General features: G+C 42.9%; 1 protein-coding gene across 1 annotated transcript in view; it reads right to left on the bottom strand.

Moving 5' to 3' along the window:
* Nucleotides 1-562: 562 nt before the first annotated feature.
* Nucleotides 563-18,835, bottom strand: part of LOC137561292 (proto-oncogene Mas-like) — a 65,574-nt gene continuing 47,301 nt past the window's right edge. The window contains exons 3-4 of the mRNA XM_068272553.1: nucleotides 7,248-7,413; nucleotides 563-2,976 (exon numbers count right to left, since the gene is read on the bottom strand). Of these exons, the coding sequence (XP_068128654.1) occupies nucleotides 1,765-2,772 (1,008 nt within the window). The 5' untranslated portion in view covers nucleotides 2,773-2,976; nucleotides 7,248-7,413 and the 3' untranslated portion in view covers nucleotides 563-1,764. The remainder of the gene's footprint in view (nucleotides 2,977-7,247; nucleotides 7,414-18,835) is intronic.

The following is an 18,835-nucleotide window of genomic DNA, read 5'->3' as shown; positions in this document are numbered from 1 at the left end:
TGTGTTTTTTACAGCCTATTAGGAAAAGTTCTCACTTTCCATGCATGTTGTTTTACACGATTATCAATAGCAATACACAAACTGACCAAATAGGCGGAAGACAAATCACGTACAATACGACCAGCCACTGGCTTGATGGGGCTTCACAGATACGGTTTTACTCAACTATACTGTGAACATTGTGTCAAGGCTTCATGGGACACACAGAGTATATACATAACCTTAACCTCTTGACGACCAGCTAACGCCGATTGGCGTAAACTGGTCGTCTGCGGGTTACCATGGAAACGGCCGCTCAATCGAGCGGCCTTTCCATGTCAGTTCACGGAGGGTGTCTCAGTGAACAGCCGGAGAGCCGCCGATCGCAGCTCTCCGGCAAAATGTAAACAGGCGGGGAAGAAATCCCCGCTGTTTACATCATACGGCGCTGCTGCGCAGCAGCGCCGTTAGGCAGATCGGCGATCCCCGGCCTCTGATTGGCCGGGGATCGCCGGCATATGATAGGCTGAAGCCTATCCTTCAATGCGCAGGACGGAACTCCGTCCTGCGCATTACGGAGAGAGGGAGGGAGGGAGGTAAGGAGCGGGAGGGCAGAAATGGCTGCGGAGGGGGGCTTTGAGAAGCCCCCCCCGCAAAACGCAGATGGCCGGCGGCGATCAGACTCCCCCAGCAGGACATCCCCCTAGTGGGGAAAAAAGGGGGGTAGTCTGATCGCCCTGCTGGACTCCTGATCGGTGCTGCGGGCTGTAGAGCCCACGCAGCACCGATCAGTGTAAAATCCACTGGTCGGCAAGTGGTTAAAAATCGAATATGACACATTACTTACTTGTTCATTTATTTAGCAAAAACTTCCAAGACAAATATATTTCAGTTTTATGAAGTGACATTATATTACTTATATTATTCCAATAGACAAACAAAGACAATAGTGCACCAATTTGGAAGCAGTAATATTCTGTGCAGACAGAAAATATGTGCAATAATCCAAATCAGCCACCGTATAGTTTGTAATTATTTAGTGTAATGGATATCAAGCTCCAGGTCAAGACTTTCCAATGAAATCCACAGCACAAACTGTAAGGGTAGTTTAATACTATACCTCTTGCATTGCGCATCCTCAAAAATCCGATGCAATGCGACGCACACAGTCCATAGCGTTATGCTTGCACCACAACCGAGAACGTGCACATCAGCCAGTAACACTGAGAATGCTGCACGTTATTCCAATGGAAATTGCAGAACTGCACCACAAGTGCACCAGTGTGGAAGTGCCATTGGAATATGATTACATTGCGGTGCTTATGATGTCTGTTGAGTCATAACGCAACTGACGTAGTATGAAATGACTTTAAAGCACCAACCACTTCCACACTTTCCATATTCTCTATTTCTTCCTGTTTTATATATTTATGATAAACACAATAAAAAACATCACTATACATTCTGAAATGCAACTTATGTTTTAACTTATTTTTGTAAATCACCATGTAAAATGTGAGTAAAAGTTGTGCTTCAAGCAACAGTTCGTGGTAGATTTATTTTTACCTGCTGACGTATAAAATAGATGAAGGCTGACAATTACCGCTGACATGTGAAACCCTGATGAAGTACATTGGAGAACCACTAATTTAGTGTAATCAGAGGAAAGCCGATCTGAGGTTGGTTGCTATTTCATGTGTACATACAATACATTCATGCTTGTGATAAAATGCATTAAGTGTTTAGCTTAATTACTAAGTAAGAAAGTACATATACATAGAAATGTCATATCGCAGTCTCATTTTCAGCTATTGTTTTTCTTTGCTCCCTCTTGCACGATGTTCCTTCATCTCGAAATACAGCCTGAAGAATGGTCAGTAGAGTAACTTCTCCCCCGTGGCTCCCTTGGCGACCGACAAGGTAATAGACAAAAGGATTTATGGTACTATTGAGAGAACAGAACACCGAAAATATATCCATCATGGGAAACGGTGGCATGATATGGTGTTTGTACCAAGCCAGTATTAAAATTCTCATTGGCATTCCAAATGCAAGAAAAACCACAACGGTCACTGTGATGACCACATATAACTTCTTATACTGTCTTTGCTGAAATCGTGCCCCTACTTTAATCAGCAGAATTAGGCTTGACACAATCATAAATGGAATGAATATCACAAAGCTAAAGCAACAAATAATAATAAAGACAACTTTACACTCCTTGCTGGATTCTTCCACCAGGCCCTTGCGGTTGTATGTAACATTGTAACAAAACGCTAGCTCCAGCACACTTATGACACACGAAGTAATCCATATGAAGGTGCATATGACCGAAGACAGATGAGGTGGTCTCTTGCAGTGATACCACATTGGATAAAGGACAGACAGGCACCTTTCGATACTTATAGCTGTAAGAAGGCACAAGCTGGTGGTGTAACCAAATATACAAGATAGATGAAGGGCGTGTATAGTACCGATAAAGTGGACATCTTCAAAGTGATTCTGTGGCATAAGGCCGAAAACCATTTCAAGAACAGTTAATATAAATACGGAAAGCAGGAAACCAGCATCAGCCATGGCCAGGTTTAAGATATAGATAGTGGAAGTATTCCTCTTTATTTTAAAACAGAGGTACCACACCACTAAGCTATTGCCAGTCAGACCTATTATTGACACGATCATAATTATGGGCGAGATGATCATATTGAATACTGGCTTAAACAGCATGGTATGGTTATTCCAATACATCGCATCTTCTGTAGAAAGCTGAGCTGTGATGTTTTCTGGATCCATTATACAGGCCTACAAAGTGGGCAATGTTGCTAGTGCTCCTCCTCACACAAAAGAATGACTTAGTACCGTATGACGATTTGCTCAGCTTGAGTCACAGTTGTTATCTAGAAAGTACATTTATTTCAACCACAGATAGGTTTGAAAAGTTGTAGAAGGACATTTTCTTTTTCTTCTTCAGTAATTCCCTTCATTGCTGCTCATTTGCTGTTAATGAAATGTAATACCACAATGAATTCAAACATGCTCAGCAATAAAAGTAACAAATATTTGTTCTTTAAGTTGTGATTGCAATAACTGTATACGAGGTGAGCCTTAGGTCCAAAAATGGATAGATACCTAAGAAGAAGGTAGCCTCTGAATCCTGCAGAGGCTTCCCATGCCAGGTCTGCTCGCAGACCTCCGAAAGAAATCCAACAAGAGCTTGCCGGATTTCTGATTGCATCTGCGGTCCACTTTATGCACAAGAGCTCTGTGCTATGGCTCAGTGCTACTGTGCAAGCATGGACATGCTTGTGCATAAAGAGAAGTGTGGCCCAGATCTTTCAAAGGGTCTTGGAGAGTGGTGGTATCAGGAGCAAGGAGGACACTGGAAGCCTCTTGGGGATCTTAGGTATGTATGTATGTATCAGGTTCATCTGGGTTCACTTTATAGGGAAAGTGAACTTTTTGAAAATGCTACCTTCCTGTCTTTTTTCCCCCGAACCTCTAGATACTTTTTTCTTGCTCTATAGGTAAGCAGTCGCTACAAATGTTATTCAGTGCAGTTGCTAACAGTTAAGGCGCACTATAGCAGCATTTTGCCACTGCTCCAGAATGTCATACTTGTTAGCATCTGCAATGGATAACATCAATAGCAACTGCTTAGCATTTTAATTATTGAGGTTAATTGTAGCTACTTAAGAAGGCCCTAACATTGGTAGACACGCTGGATTAAACTCGGCTAAGGCGGCCGTTAAGGACCATCTAGCGTGCATACACAGGAGCCCCCAGATGTAGCCCCCTGTTGTTTTTTTGCTACCTCGATGTCTTTTCAGTCACCTCTGTTTTGCCGCTGTCAGCCCCGGTAAAGTCTGCAACTGGGCTCAGTCATGGACTGCTGTGCAAGCCCGGTACTGGCCATGCACCTCCCTGATAATGCTCCCATGACTGGTAATGTTTTGCGCATGCACAGTTCCTTAAAGCTAATGGGAATCGATTTAGAAATAAAAAAGTCAGATACTCACCTAAGGAGAGAGAAGGCTCGGTCCTAATGAGACTTCCCTCTCCTCTCCCGATGCCCGGTCCCGCTCAGGATCCCCTGTAGCAGTATTCGACCAGTTCGGTCAAATACTGCCACTTCCGCCGCCGAAGGGAGGTTTCGGAAGTCTTCGGGAGCACTCGGGCTCCCGAAGACGATCCACTCCATACTGCGCATGCGTGAGCGCCCCTTTATGACACACTTGCGCGTGTCTATGACGCACTGCGTGCGCAGTATGGAGCCGCCTGTCTTCGGGAGGACTCGGCTCCCGAAGACTTCCGAAGTCCCCGCAGCGGGGGATTTGAATGGAGGATCCTGAGGGCACCGGGAGATGAGATGGAAGGCTCATTAGGACTCAGAGCCTTCCCTCTCCTTAGGTGAGTATCTGACTTTTTTTTTTTAGGAGGGGTAACATTAGCTTTAAGACTGTAACTGCGCTTGTGCAGAACGCTCTTAAAGATGGGAGCACAATGGCCCGAAACCGTGCATGTGCAGTGGCCCACAAACCAGCTGGATCACAGACTTCACAGCAGCATAGCGTATTGGATCAGAAAGATATTGAGAGGTCTTACAGGCCACAGCAGGCTGGAGAAAGCCACAGGAAGCCCCATCCACCACCGGGATCTTTGAGTACTACTGAAGAGAGGGATGTTGAAGGAATCATGGAAAAGCATTTCTGGCTGAAGTAAGTTCAGCCCTCTGCCAGGAGAAAGCTCCACCCACCACCTGGGAGCCTATAAGATCTTTTTTGTATTGCGCTTCTCTGCCACCTTCACTCACAATTACCTCTTGCACCCCTCTACCCAGCAGCACTCATGGTGACCACTTCCACAGTAACCTATCAATGGCACCTGTCACTGCCTATTTAGGAGATGGAACAAAAAGGCTGCCTACTGCAATCTAGGGGGCTGGTGGGAGACATGAAGTCTGCCTGATACTGCTATCAAGGGAAGGGTAAGGGGGGATGGGGGCAGAGACTGCCTAAGGGCTGGTTCACATTACATTTATAAATGTAAAAATTCTTGCTAATGTAATGCTATTTGTTTGTTCTCAGGAGGGTAATTGTATTATAATAGCCACACTTACTGGAGAAGTGTGAGGGGGAATTATTATACTGATCACACTTCAGGACTGAGGGGGGGGGGTGGCAATTGGCCTGCTTGCTATGGTGTTACTGGGGCAGGGGGAAATAAGATGATTGATGTGGGGTTGGTACTGGAGCTTAGGTGGATCGGGGGAATGGAATTTTCTCAGGAGGGCACCATGCTTATAGTCTGTTCCAGTACACTTTATCTTGCTACTGAACTATCACTGCTTCTAACTAGTTTTTTTTTATATATTTTATTTACAATTTTGATCTATAATGCCCTTGTTTGTTCAAGTAACTAGTCTGTAAATATTTATCTGTGTAGTGCCACAGGTGAGAACCAAATTGATGCTATAGAATCAATAATAATAATAATAATGGCAGACAGATTGTTATATAATTAGCAACAAGAGATTTTGATTGGTTCATCTAAAGCCATCTCATGGTCAGTGCTGGCTTTGCACTCTATATAGCGATGATCACTAACTTATCATCCCTGTATGGAATTGGGTTTCATTTGGCTCCATGGAATCCATTGTAACCCAATTCTGGCAAATCAAGTGAGGAAATGCACAACTCTCCTTTTTTAATGCCTGTTTACAGGTACTTCATTATTTTCTAGCATACTACAATTGAGATTTAATGGGATTGAGTGATCCAAAGTTATATTGTCCTAGCATTATGAAGTTATTTATCCAGCTGAATTTTGGATTCACTTACAAAACATAGCAATTACAGTAAACAGAGCGATGATGAGGACATCATATTTACACAGCTATTTACTACATAAAGACTAATGGGCTGTGCAACATAAACACTGTGGCCTAAACTGAAATTAACCTTTTATGCAGATTTTACATTCATCATTTTCCCGACAAAAACCGGAGGCAATTTTTTGTTTCTTTGCTACCGGGCAATCTGTGTTTGTGATTTTTTAAATCACAGGACAGGTTGTACAGAAAAAAAAAATTGCCAGTTAAGTCATGTCCCTAATGCTATGAATTATCTACTGTATGCATTTAGCTATCTGCCTGAAATTCACATTTTAAAAGGAAAATTAAAGCAACAATTAAAGAAAATCACCATTCAGTACAGAAAGGTTCTCACGTCCCTAATGCTATGATTTATTTATGCATTTAGCTATCTGCCTGAAATTCATATTTTACAAGGAAAAGTAAAGCAACAATTAATGAAAATCATCATTCAGTACAGAAAGGTTCCCAGTAACAAATGACAAGCATTATTTCTGCTTTCCTACCTCGATTCATAAGCAGATAATAATTACATGTATGTGTGGTTGCAACGGTATATAATGCTTTGCTGGAGTCTCATATTATTTTCAATTTTAGGGGTTCAATTTTAACTTTGAAGTATGCACAGTGTGATGTAAAATCTCGTTAATTCAGCTCTTATGTAAAAATAAATAAGCTTTTTAGCACTCTCCTGTTATCAGTATTGTTTTCTCAGCCAGATGAACGTCTTTTGTTCCAAAAATATACCAAGGTGCTTAATTTTCCTTCAGATACCAGAAAAATAGTTTGACTAGAGTATAAACCTAGGGGAGAAACTTAGGCTGCTACTTTTAAAATGCCCATCTCCATATAATATTGCTGGTGAGCCAATAGCACAACCTGGTGTCTAATGGTTCCACTCTCTTCCCCCTACAGCAGACCTGGTGTCCTGTGGTCACCCCTCCCTCTTCTATACAGCATATCTGGTGTCTGCTGGTCCAACCTTCCTCATTTATATGTTACCTGGTGTCTAATGGTCCACCCTCCCTCCCCCATACATTGCACCTGGTGTCCAGTGGTCCACTCTCCATTACCTATACAGCATTACCTGGTGTTTAGTGGTCCCGTCCCCCATACAACGTAGCTTCCAGAACTTCAAATTAATTATCAAGCCAATTTTTACCAAAATTCAACAACGTATAAGATTTGACCTACTATGTATTTCAACTCTGCTTATGAGAGGAAAAGCTAAGGTTACTCAGTGTCTGATAAATTAATTCCTTTAAGCTATAGTAATGCATTGCAAAGCCACAGTGCTAAATAAAGTCAATATAAAGTAATGTTTGTTGAAATACTTTGCACAGGTGTTTAAAAGAAAAGTCAACTCAATAGTTGTTGGCAACCTTTTCTGTATCTGTACCTGAAATAATTTGCTGTGACTAAAGCCTGTGTTCTCTCTAGCCAATCACCCGTTCTGAGGCTGGCACCATCCAGTGTCTCTTATGGGAAGGATCAGAACATTGCAATGGTTCCATGCATTGCATCTTCATATTATTCAGCACAACTTACAGGCACTTGACAGAAATCTGGAAAGAGAGAAATTAATACATCAGCAGTGCACATCTAAAAATGCTTGCTGAGGTGTAAACAAAGCAGCTATATGAATTTCATGCATTAATAAAGGTTTTTGTAATAGATAGCGGAGATACCGTCGCAGAGGCAAGCGGCATGGCGGCTATCTTCGCGTATCAGCCAGCGGCCTCGGCCAAGCAGTTACATGCTGGTGCTCTGTCTGGTCCTTCTATTGCACATAGATTGAGGGCTACGCGCGCGCGCGCACCAGGCGACAGGACCTTTATGCGAATAGAAGGGGAGTCAGCTGATCTGCCAAGTCAGCTGACTCCAACAGTACGCTGGATTGGCTGAATGACTGGGGCGGCGCTGTGGAGCATTTCTGTATATATAGTACCAGCCTGTCAGTTGCTCCGTGTCTGCTGTTGCGAATGCTAACGTGTTAGCGCTCAGACCTTAGTCAGATCCCAAAGTGTGCTAGAACCAGCTGGAGCTGGGGATCCACACTTAGCGGATTCTGTTGATAGCTTAAAGTACTATTTGCATTGTATTATCTGTTATGACCTTCTGCTTGCCTTTACTATTCTCCTGCTTTCTGATTCTGTGCCTTCGCCTATCTGATCCAGTTGCTGACTCTGCCTGAACTTAACTCTGAGTTAGCCTTCTGTCTCTGTACTGTATCTGTCCATACGTTGCCGATCCTGCCTGTCTGACTATCCTGTCCTCACCAGTGGGCCTAGCCACTGTTGAGGGATTCATAGTATTGAGTCATCTGCTTCTCAAGTGATCTCACTAGCTGCAGTTCAGTCTTAATCACCTGCCCCTCAGATGATCATTACTTGTAGCATATTTGTAAACACCTGCTCCTCAGGTGTTACTGGCTGCAGTACAGTCTTAATCACTTACTCCTCAGGTGAAAGCCCTGACTGCTGTACAGTCTTACACACCTGCTCCTCAGGTGTCCACTGGCTGCAGTACAGTCTTAATCACTTGCTCCTCAGGTGAAAACCCTGACTGCAGTACAGTCTTAATCACCTGCTCCTCAGGTGATTCCCGGCTGCAGTACAGTCTGAATCACCCGCTCCTCGGGTGATCTTATCTGTACTGCATTACGTCTCCAGCTTGGTGGGCAAATACTCTTGTGTTCTATTGAGATACCTATCTCCACCAGCTCCTCTGGGGTAGCAGGTATCTCTATCATTACTGTTGCACCAAACACCTGTCCTTACATTGGTTGTCCTGGTTCTGGCTATACTAATATTATTGGTGATTCTGCAGATCACACATAGTCAGGTATAGCATCTGTATTATTGGTGATACTGCAGATCACCAATAATCAGAGAAATCTGTCTCGCTGACACCAATCGTTACAGTTTTACATTTTTTGTTGATTATACCTGCAGATTTAGTACAATTACATGTGCATGTGTTCTATTATAATTATTATTTATTGTATTTATAAAGCACCAATATGTTATGCAGCACTGGACACAGCACTGGACAATAAATATATACAGTATAAGGATGACAAACATAACAAGCTTAAACAACATAGGACAAACCTATACAAGGCAAACGGTACAAGATACATGATCATGCGATTTTGAGCTGGTTAGGTAGGACCAGTAATACAAGTATGAGGCTGTCATAGGAAAGGAGCACATGATCATGTAGAATACACTAGGGAAGGGAGGACCCTACTAAAGGCTTACAATATAAGGGGGAGGGGGGGAGAGGTGGACAAACTAGGTAGGGCTGTGGAATAAACACAGAACATTTATATCGTGCTTTTCTCCTGGCGGACTCAAAGTGCCAGAGCTGCAGCCACTAGGACACGCTCTACAGGCAGTAGCAGTGTTAGGGAGACTTGCCCATGGTCTCCTACTGAATAGGTGTTGGCTTACTGATCAGGCAGAGCTGAGATTCAAACCCAGGTCTCCTGTGTCAGAGGCAGAGCCCTTAACCATTACACTAATAAATATTCAGTAGAGAGTTACTGTGTGGCAGGGGGTGTGTAGGCCATCTTAAAGAGGGGGGTTTTGAAGGTTTGCTTGAATGCGTTGAAGGAGGGAGCCAGTCTGATGGGCAGTGGAAAGGAGTTCCACAGGGTGGGGGCAGCTTTCGAGAAATTCTGCAGGCGCGCATGGGAGTAGGAAATGTGTGGGGAAAGTTTGGCGAAGGTCGTCGGAGGAATGGAGGTGACGACCTGGTATATACCTGTGATACAATACTAGCACAGAGTCTAGGCATGTGCAACTCCCTATCAGGTTTAAAGCAAACCTGACGCAATACATAGGGAAGTCCTGGTCCTCAGTCCGTCCACCATTAAAGTTATATGACCGTCTGTGTCTTCAGTACTCCGTAGGCAGCCTTCAGAAGGACTCGCGTCCCCGAGTGATTTTGAATATGGGCATTTGTGTACTGCACATGTAGCACGGATGTGCTTGTCTCCAGAAGTACTCAGGGAGACATGTACTTCAAAGACTACCAGAGGAGTGCTGAAGAGGTATTTGACCTAGCAGGTAGAATAACTTCAATAGGGGGTGTCAGTGGAACATATTAGTAACATAGGTATGTATCTAACCTAAAGTAAGTTTCCACACTTAAGGTTCACTTTAAGGCCTCGATTCACAAAGCCGTGATAAATGCTATGACGGCCGTGATAAACTTAGCACGTGGGTTAGCATGCGTACAGGTTTGTGCGTGTAATAGTAAAGGTTTGCGTGCATTAACTTTCCCCGTTCACGCGCTAACCCGCGTGCTAAGTTTATCACGGCCATGATAGCAATTATCACATTGATTAACATTGGTTAAAAATGCACATGAAAACAGACGAGTGTGAATGCTGCTTCAAAGAGGATCTGTACTGAAAATAATGTAATGATCAGACTTGCTTATTTTTTACGATATTACTTTATACATTATTTAGCATTCGATCGATGTAAAATCTTCGCTCACCATGATTTTTATTCTAAAATTTAGCACAGGCAGCAAATTCTTTACTGCTGGCATTGCTGCATTGCTGTGGAATGTTTGCTTACTCTGGTTCTGAAGCCAGTAGAAATAATAGCTTTGTCAGGCTTTGTCAGGGGTCGATCCAGGTGGCAATCAGGGTAATCCGGGTTCAAGCAGCGGCGGCAACAGATGATCCAATCGAGAAGCGTGGTCAGGGACAGGCAGAAGTCGGCAATGATAAGGCAATCTAGGATTAAGCTTAGTCAAGAGACAGGCAAAGTCGGCAACAACACTGGCAAACAGGTGTGAGCGCAGTCTAAGCAAAAGGCTATCACGGGCAATGACTGAGGCGCTCACTAACCATTTATACAAGGGCTAACCAATCGAGAGCTAAGGAATCCAAAATGACCAATACGCTTATCAGCTGACACGCAATACACCACGTGGTTACTATTTACATCGGCGGAGGGCGCACCAAGTACGTGTCCTCCGCCTGTCCAATGAGCGCTGCACAGGGTCCTGTGCTCCAGCTATACCAGCGGCTCGCCAAGACCCGAAAGTCAGAGCTGCAGCTCGGTTCTCGGCGTTCCGCCGCTGACGTGCACCGGCGGTGCTCACAATACCCCCTCCCCTAGAAGTGGACTCTGGACACTCCACTCAAGGTTTATCAGGACATTTCTCTCATAATAAACCCCCAGACATGAATTCATTCTTAACAGTTTGATCCACCTCAAGGAACAGTTTTGACTGTTCATAGAATCCCCTTGAGGTGCGCCATGTGTTACCTTATTTCGAATACAAACAGAACATGACCTGACAAAAGCACCAACATCCTTTTTAAGAGAAGGCCACTAAACATCCCTTCTGAGAAATTCAACAGTTTTTTTAACCCTGGGATGACCTCCGAGTTTATTCTCATGAAATTGCTTACAAACTATCACTCTAAGGTCATAAGGAACAAACAACTTCCCAGGTGGCTATCTCGAGGAACCTGGTCTTGCATTTTGAGCAATTGATCGGAAAGATCAGAAGACAATTTGCCAACGGAAATAACACATTTCTTAGAAATTAAAGATACAGAACCCTTGTCATAATTTTCTTTCTCAAAAACCCCTGCACCAGCTGGTGGGGAAAAGGTTCCAATGAACCCCTTTGGTAATTTGTTCTGGATATACTCCCTCCTGGCCCTCTTCTCTGGCTTGGGCAGTTTAGAGAGATGACCCTGAGGAGGCATACAGCCAGAGGGAATTTCAACAGTAGACTCACAAGACTTATGAAAAGACAATTCACAAACATTAGAGACTTTCTGTTCATTGAGCCTAGTACAAGCCAACAACTTTTTTTGCAAACAGTTATCATTGCATTGGGCAGACCAGCTAATAAGTTTACCAGACCACCAATCAAACACTGGGTTATGCTCTCTCAACCATGGTAACCCAAGAATGACAAGATAAGAAGGCAATTTCATACAATAGAACTTTGTGGTTTCAAAATGTCAAGTCCCTACTTGTAGGGAAACTTTAGTAGTCAACCTTAACCTCTGACTTTGTCATAATACAGAATTATCAGCAGCAGTAATGTGTATCGATTCAGACACTGCAGTTGTCTGAATGGATAGATTTTCAGCTAATGAGATATTTTATTTATTTATTTATTTATTGTATTTATAAAACACCAACATATTACGCAGCGCTGATATCCATGAGGTTAATTCCAGATCCACAATCAACAAGAGCCTGGCAACTGTACACATTTTTCCCTTGTGTAATAGTAACTGGCAACATAATCAGATTATCTTCTTGCGAGAAATACTGAGTTCACTCACCCCCAGATAAACATTCAGATTTTTGTGATTTCGTGGGACATGATTGGACCATATGTCCATCTTTTCCTCAATAGAAACATAGTCCTTCTACTTTTCTACGACGTCTTTCTGTATAAGAGAGACTTGTGACCCCTAATTGCATAGGTTCCTCAGTGTCTGCTGGAATATCCTCATAAGCAGGAACTATTTCAGCAATTAACATTTGATATCTTCCCTGGTGACGTTGTCTGACCCGCCTGTCAACCCGGATTACCAAGGTAATAGCTCCTTCCAGGGAGGAAGGTACTGGATTACCTACAAGAATATCATTAACAATATCAGATAGTCCCAACAGAAATTGGTCCATGAGAGCAGAATCATTCCAGTTAGTTGAGACTGCCCATCACCTGAATTCTGTAGCCTATTCTTCAACAGTGCGACGAACTTGCCGCAAATTCCTTAATTTCAGTACTGCAGTAGAGATACCATCAGGATCAGAGTACAAGACAGCCATGGCTTTAAACAAGTTATCCACTGAAGTTAAGGTTTCATGTTCAGAAGGTAGGCCATAGGCAACAGAGATGTAACAAAGGACACTCTTTGAGATTCTGAACCAGAGGATTAAGAACGAACCTTGAAATATGTTAGACAGTTGAAATTACTGAATTGAGATCTGGCGCCAGAAAATTTCTCCGGAAGAGGCATTTCAGGATCCTTTGGAGGAGGTATAGAACGTTCAACAGAACTCTCGATACGAGAAAGGGCATTTGCCAGTTGAATTAGCTTAACCTTTTGAGCAGATACTTGTTTTATGAGCTGATTGACAGCCCCTGTGAGGAGCAACATGTGTTGCGGTAATTCCCCCCATGGTGGAGACCCCCCCCCCCCTCCCCCGTTTCCTTTTTAAATGAAGAGATCGGGCCTGTGATACTGCCAGGTTTGTCTGGTTCCCTGCTAGATGTAGCATACAGATTGACAGATAGCATTCACCAAACTCAGCAATGAGTAATACAACACAGAATACTTAACAGTCACCTGAGGCCTAAAGGCTGAGGCAGTCCAGATGAAAGCAAGGATAGCAGGCTAGGGATGAAGCAGTTCAATTATTAAACAGATACATCGTCAGTTCCAGGCCAAAGTCAGTCCAGGCAGAGTTCATGGAAGTCCTTAAACATGCAGGGGTCAATCCAGGCGGCAATCAGGGTAATCCAGGTTCAAGCAGAGTTGACAACAGATGATCTAATCGAGAAGCATGGTCAGGGACAGGCAGAAGTTGGCAACGATAAGGCAATCTAGGGTTAAACTTAGTCAAGAGGCAGGCAAAGTCGGCAACAACACTGGCAAACGGGTGGGAGCGCAGCCTCAGCAACAAGCCCAGCATAGGCTATCACGGGCAATGACTGAGGGCGCTCACTAAACATTTATACAAGGGCTAAGCAATCGGGAGCTAAGGAATCCAAAATGACCAATACGCTCAGCGTGCCAGCTGATCAGCTGACACGCAATACACCACGTGGTTACTGTTTACATCAGCGGAGGGCGCACAGAGTACGCGTCCTCTGCCTGTCCAATGAGGGCTGCACAGGCTCCCGCGCTCCAGTGACACCAGCGGCTTGCCGAGACCCGGAAGTCAGAGCCGCAGCTCGGTTCTCAGCGTTCCGCCGCTGACGTGCGCCAGCGGCGCTCACAACCTTGGCTTCCAAAATGCCCTGTGGAAGGGGGGGGGGGGGGGGGGGGAGAGAACTCCACATTGCTAAATAGCCTAGGCTACACATCACTAGCAGGACGGGGTTAGATATCAATATATAGCAATTTATAGCTATAGAAAGTTTTTGATACTTAAACCAGGATAAGTCATACAATATCATAACTAGAACTATTGTATTTCTCTATGAATAAACAGTGCAAAATGTAAATATGTTAATATTCATTTTACATGTGTTAAGTGCAGTATTGATAATAGGATAGTCGTTTTTTGATGTTTGTACCAAAGTAATCCTTTCTGATTTAGATTTCTTATCTTCAGATAAATTATTAGAAACTGTAAAATAAACAATGCCACTAAAATGAAAAAAAAAAAAAAGCGTGTGTGTTTGCGTAAAGGGATGGGGGAGTTTGTAAAAATGTGAATTAAAGTCACATACACAGTACAACGAAATAAGAAATTAAATAATTAAAAAATAAATAAATAAATCTCACTACAACAGTTCTTGGTTACCATTCTACATCCCTCAATATGATCCGATATGAAAGTTGTATTTCAATAAATCCAGGGCAGTTTTGCTGGATGACTTCTGATCACTGTTGACTGAAGATGATCGTCAGACTGGTGATTCTCTAGTAATTTTGGGCTCTTGGGTCCTTATTCAATTCACCTTTTCTCCAATATTTTCTCCTTGGATATAATTTTTCATTATATAAATAACTTTTAAATAACTTTTTAGCACTCTACAGTTAAAAAGGTACCAAAAAGATGGTGAAAAAGCACTGTCAAAATTATTACGTTTTTTACTGGTGGCTTAAAAGGCGTTGGGCCTTAGGCAATTCACTTTTTCTCCTACGTTTTCTTCTAAGGAATATTTTCACCATCTTCTCAATAAAATGCCTTTTAGGCCACCGTCAAGCAAGAAAATACTCCGAATAATTATGACAGTACTTATTTACTTACTTTTTGGTACTTTTTTAATTGCAGAACGCTGAAAAGTTATTTTAAACAGAGGATGAAAAGAAGATGAAAAAGTGAGTTGAATAAGGGCCACAGTGTCTGGATCTTATGGAATTTTTATCGTATCCTCAGATGATTTTTGTATCGGTTTAGTATATGCTTATAAAATAAAGCCGATTTGGAATAACTAGTCTGTTTGTGGCCCATGATTGGTTATAAAACATCATATGTCTGCCTATTTGAGATTCTTACAATATTCTCTTTGTTCTCTGATAACTGCTATCTAATATAAACAGCATTTATTTTTAAATACATATATAATGCCTGGCAGTGGCATTACTACAAAACATGCCCCCCCCCCCCCCAGCAAAACTTTGATGGGGACCTCAATGTTATAACTCCTTCCCTTGCCTCCGATTATTGACCCTCTCAGCCTGGAGGCCCATCTTGCAAGGGTCATAAAACCATTCTGGCCATCATATGTGTAGGGAGAGCAGAGATCGGCACTAGATGCATCCAGGCCTCATCTGTGGGGTTGGGTAAATTACTGTGCACGAGTTGGTCTCTGAGGAAGCGAGCAGTGCTGGCAAAACGGCTGTCAGGCTACATACACTTGCCATGTCTGTTTTGCTGTGGGATGAAATAAAGGGGTGTTAGCATTGCAACTTACCTGATGCTCAGATTATTTTTCTCTTTCAAATATTATGCTGGCCATCATAATGTTTACACCCATAACAACTGGAGGATGGACCCACTGTATATGAGGGAGTGAAGGTTAGTAGTTTGGGGGTCTACTTCTCAGCTCCTAAACTGTCCCACTTTAAGAATATATATATATATATATATATATATATATATATATATATATATATATTAACTTTGCTCAAGTAAAGCTTTATTATTTCCATTCTCACCGATTCAGGTCGGGACGGTGTTTCCAGCCACACTCCATGTATGAGCCGTGTATGTGAGTTTCTGCACGGTGCAGGTGCCAGTATGGTCTCCGCTTGCAGAGTAGCATGAAGGTGCTCATGCACTGAGGAAAAGGCTCTATGCTATTGTTATCACATGTGTGTAGACCATACTACCACAAGTGCATACATGTAAGGAAAGTGAGGCCTCAAGAACAAGTATCTAACTTTTACTTTTTTTGGTCACAGGTACTCTTTAAAGCGAACCTGAGGTGAGAGGGATATGGAGGCTGACACGTTTGTTTCCTTTTAAATAATACACATTGCCTAGCTGTCATGCTGATCCTCGACCTCTAATACTTTTAACCATAGACCATGAACAAGCATGCAGAACACATGTTCTGACTACAGTGGGTTGCAAAAGTATTCGGCCCCCTTGAAGTTTTCCACATTTTGTCATATTACTGCCACAAACATGAATCAATTATATTGTAATTCCACATGAAAGACCAACACAAAGTGGTGTACATGTGAGAAGTGGAATTAAAACCATACATGATTCCAAACATTTTTTACAAATAAATAACTGCAAAGTGGTGTGTGCATAATTATTCGGCCCCCTTTGATCTGAGTGCAGTCAGTTGCCTATAGAGATTGCCTGATGAGTGCTAATGACTAAATAGAGTGCACCTGTGTGTAGTTTAATGCCAGTACAAATACAGCTGCTCTGTGAGGGCCTCAGAGGTTGTCTACGAGAATATTGAGAGCAACAACACCGTGAAGTCCAAAGGACACACAAGACAGGTCAGGGATCAAGTTATTGAGAAATTTAAAGCAGGCTTAAGCTACAAAAAGATTTCCAAAGCCTTGAACATCCCACGGAGCACTGTTCAAGTGATCATTCAGAAATGGAAGGAGTATGGCACAAATGTACACCTACCAAAACAAGGCCATCCACCTAAACTCACAGGCCGAACAAGGAGAGCGCTGATCAGAAATGCAGTCAAGAGGCCCATGGTGACTCTGGATGAGCTGCAGAGATCTACAGCTCAGGTGGGAGACTCTGTCCATAGGACAACCAGGGGCGTAGCAATAGGGGGTGCAGAGGTAGCGACCGCATCGGGGCCCTTGGGCCAGAGGGGCCCCGAAGGGCCCTCCCTCAACTACAGTATTAGCTCTCTATTGGTCCTGTGCTCTTAATAATCACTTCTATAGATACTTTGAATAGTGGTAATCATTAACAAACTGTTCCCCATCCCCTCCTTGCACCTCTGACACTGTAGTTGCCATTGGTAGGTTTTGGTGCGCCGTATCAATTGTTATGTATAGAGTGCTTGGGGGGCCCCATTGTATAACTTGCATCGGGGCCCACAGCTCCTTAGCTACGCCACTGAGGACAACTATTAGTCATGCACTGTACACAGTTGGTCTTTATGGAAGAGTAGCAAGAAGAAAGGCATTGTTAACAGAAAGCATAAGAAGTCCCGTTTGCAGTTTGCCACAAGCCATGTGGGGGACACAGCAACCATGTGGAAGAAGGTGCTCTGGTCAGATGAGACCAAAATGGAACATTGGTCTCACGCTATGTGTGGCAGAAAACTAACACTGCACATCACTCTGAACACACCATCCCCACTGTCAAATATGGTGGTGGCAGCATCATGCTCGGGGGTGCATCTCTTCAGCAGGGACAGGGAAGCTGGTCAGAGTTGATGGGAAGATGGATGGAGCCAAATACAGGGCAAACTTGGAAGAAAACCTCTTGGAGACTGCAAAAGACTTAAGACTGGGGCGGAGGTTCACCTTCCAGCAGGACAATGACCCTAAACATAAAGCAATGGGCAACAATGAAATGGTTTAAAACAAAACATATCTATGTGTTAGAATGGCCCAGTCAAAGTCCAGATCTAAATACAATTGAGAATCTGTGGCAAGATCTGAAAACTGCTGTTCACAAACGCTGTCCATCTAATCTGACTGAGCTGGAGCTGTTTTGCAAAGAAGAATGGGCAAGGATTTCAGTCTCTAGATGTGCAAAGCTGGTAGAGACATACCCTAAAAGACTGGCAGCTGTAATTGCAGCAAAAGGTGGTTCTACAAATTGTTGACTCAGGGGGGCCGAATAATTACGCACACCCCACTTTACAGTTATTTATTTTTTAAAAATGTTTGGAATGATGTATGATTTTCGATCCACTTCTCACATGTACACCACTTTGTATTGGTCTTTCACGTGGAATTACAATAAAATTGATGCATGTTTGTGGCAGTAATGTGACAAAATGTGGAAGAGAAACTTCAAGGGGGCCGAATACTTTTGCAACCCACTGTAGATTAGCTGCATGCTTGTTTCAGGTGTGTGATTCAGACACTACTGATGCCAGAAAGATCAACTAGATGGCCAGGCAACTGGTATTGTTTAAAAGGAAATAAATATGGCAGCTTCCATAGGTCTCACACCTCGTTTTCCTTTTAAAAATCTACAAATGTATAAAGGTCTGCCTTTTGATTATGAAGTCTTCATGTTCCGCATAACCAGACATGTGATGAGGGGGTTGTTCTATATATAAATATTTCTAATACCAATTTGGCTGCACAGCAGAAAAACATCCTACACATACATTGCTTACATTGTGCATTTTGCTTTTGAGCAATGCAGTACTGAAATGTGACAATGCAAACTGTAATTCCTACTTTTTCAGAGTGTTAATGTGGTGCAGTGAATGTGTTGAGGCTGCAGATGTGTACGGTTTTCATTGAGATTTTACACAATAACAATGTAACAGTTTTGTTATAAATCACTGGAAAATGTGGTTCATGCGGTTTACTGTTCCTTTATTAATGGCCACCATCACCGTTGATGGACATTTTATCCCCAAAACAATCTGACAACAGTTTATAAAATGTTACACTTCCAGAGGAGTAGCCATAGTATTTTACAATTCTGTTTCGTTCTCTCTTATTGATTCCTTTATGGACCCGGAGGGTATATTTTGATTCTAAAGGGTATCTTAGAGGGTAAGTCTGTTACACTGGTTAACTGCTATGCTCCCAACGCCTCTAAAACTGCATTTATACATCTCCTGACTTCCCAATTAGAT

This window comes from Hyperolius riggenbachi, chromosome 3, assembly GCF_040937935.1.
Source record: "Hyperolius riggenbachi isolate aHypRig1 chromosome 3, aHypRig1.pri, whole genome shotgun sequence".
NCBI lineage: Eukaryota > Metazoa > Chordata > Amphibia > Anura > Hyperoliidae > Hyperolius > Hyperolius riggenbachi.
Note: the sequence above shows the minus strand (reverse complement) of the source record. Positions and strands in the feature narration are given on the sequence as shown.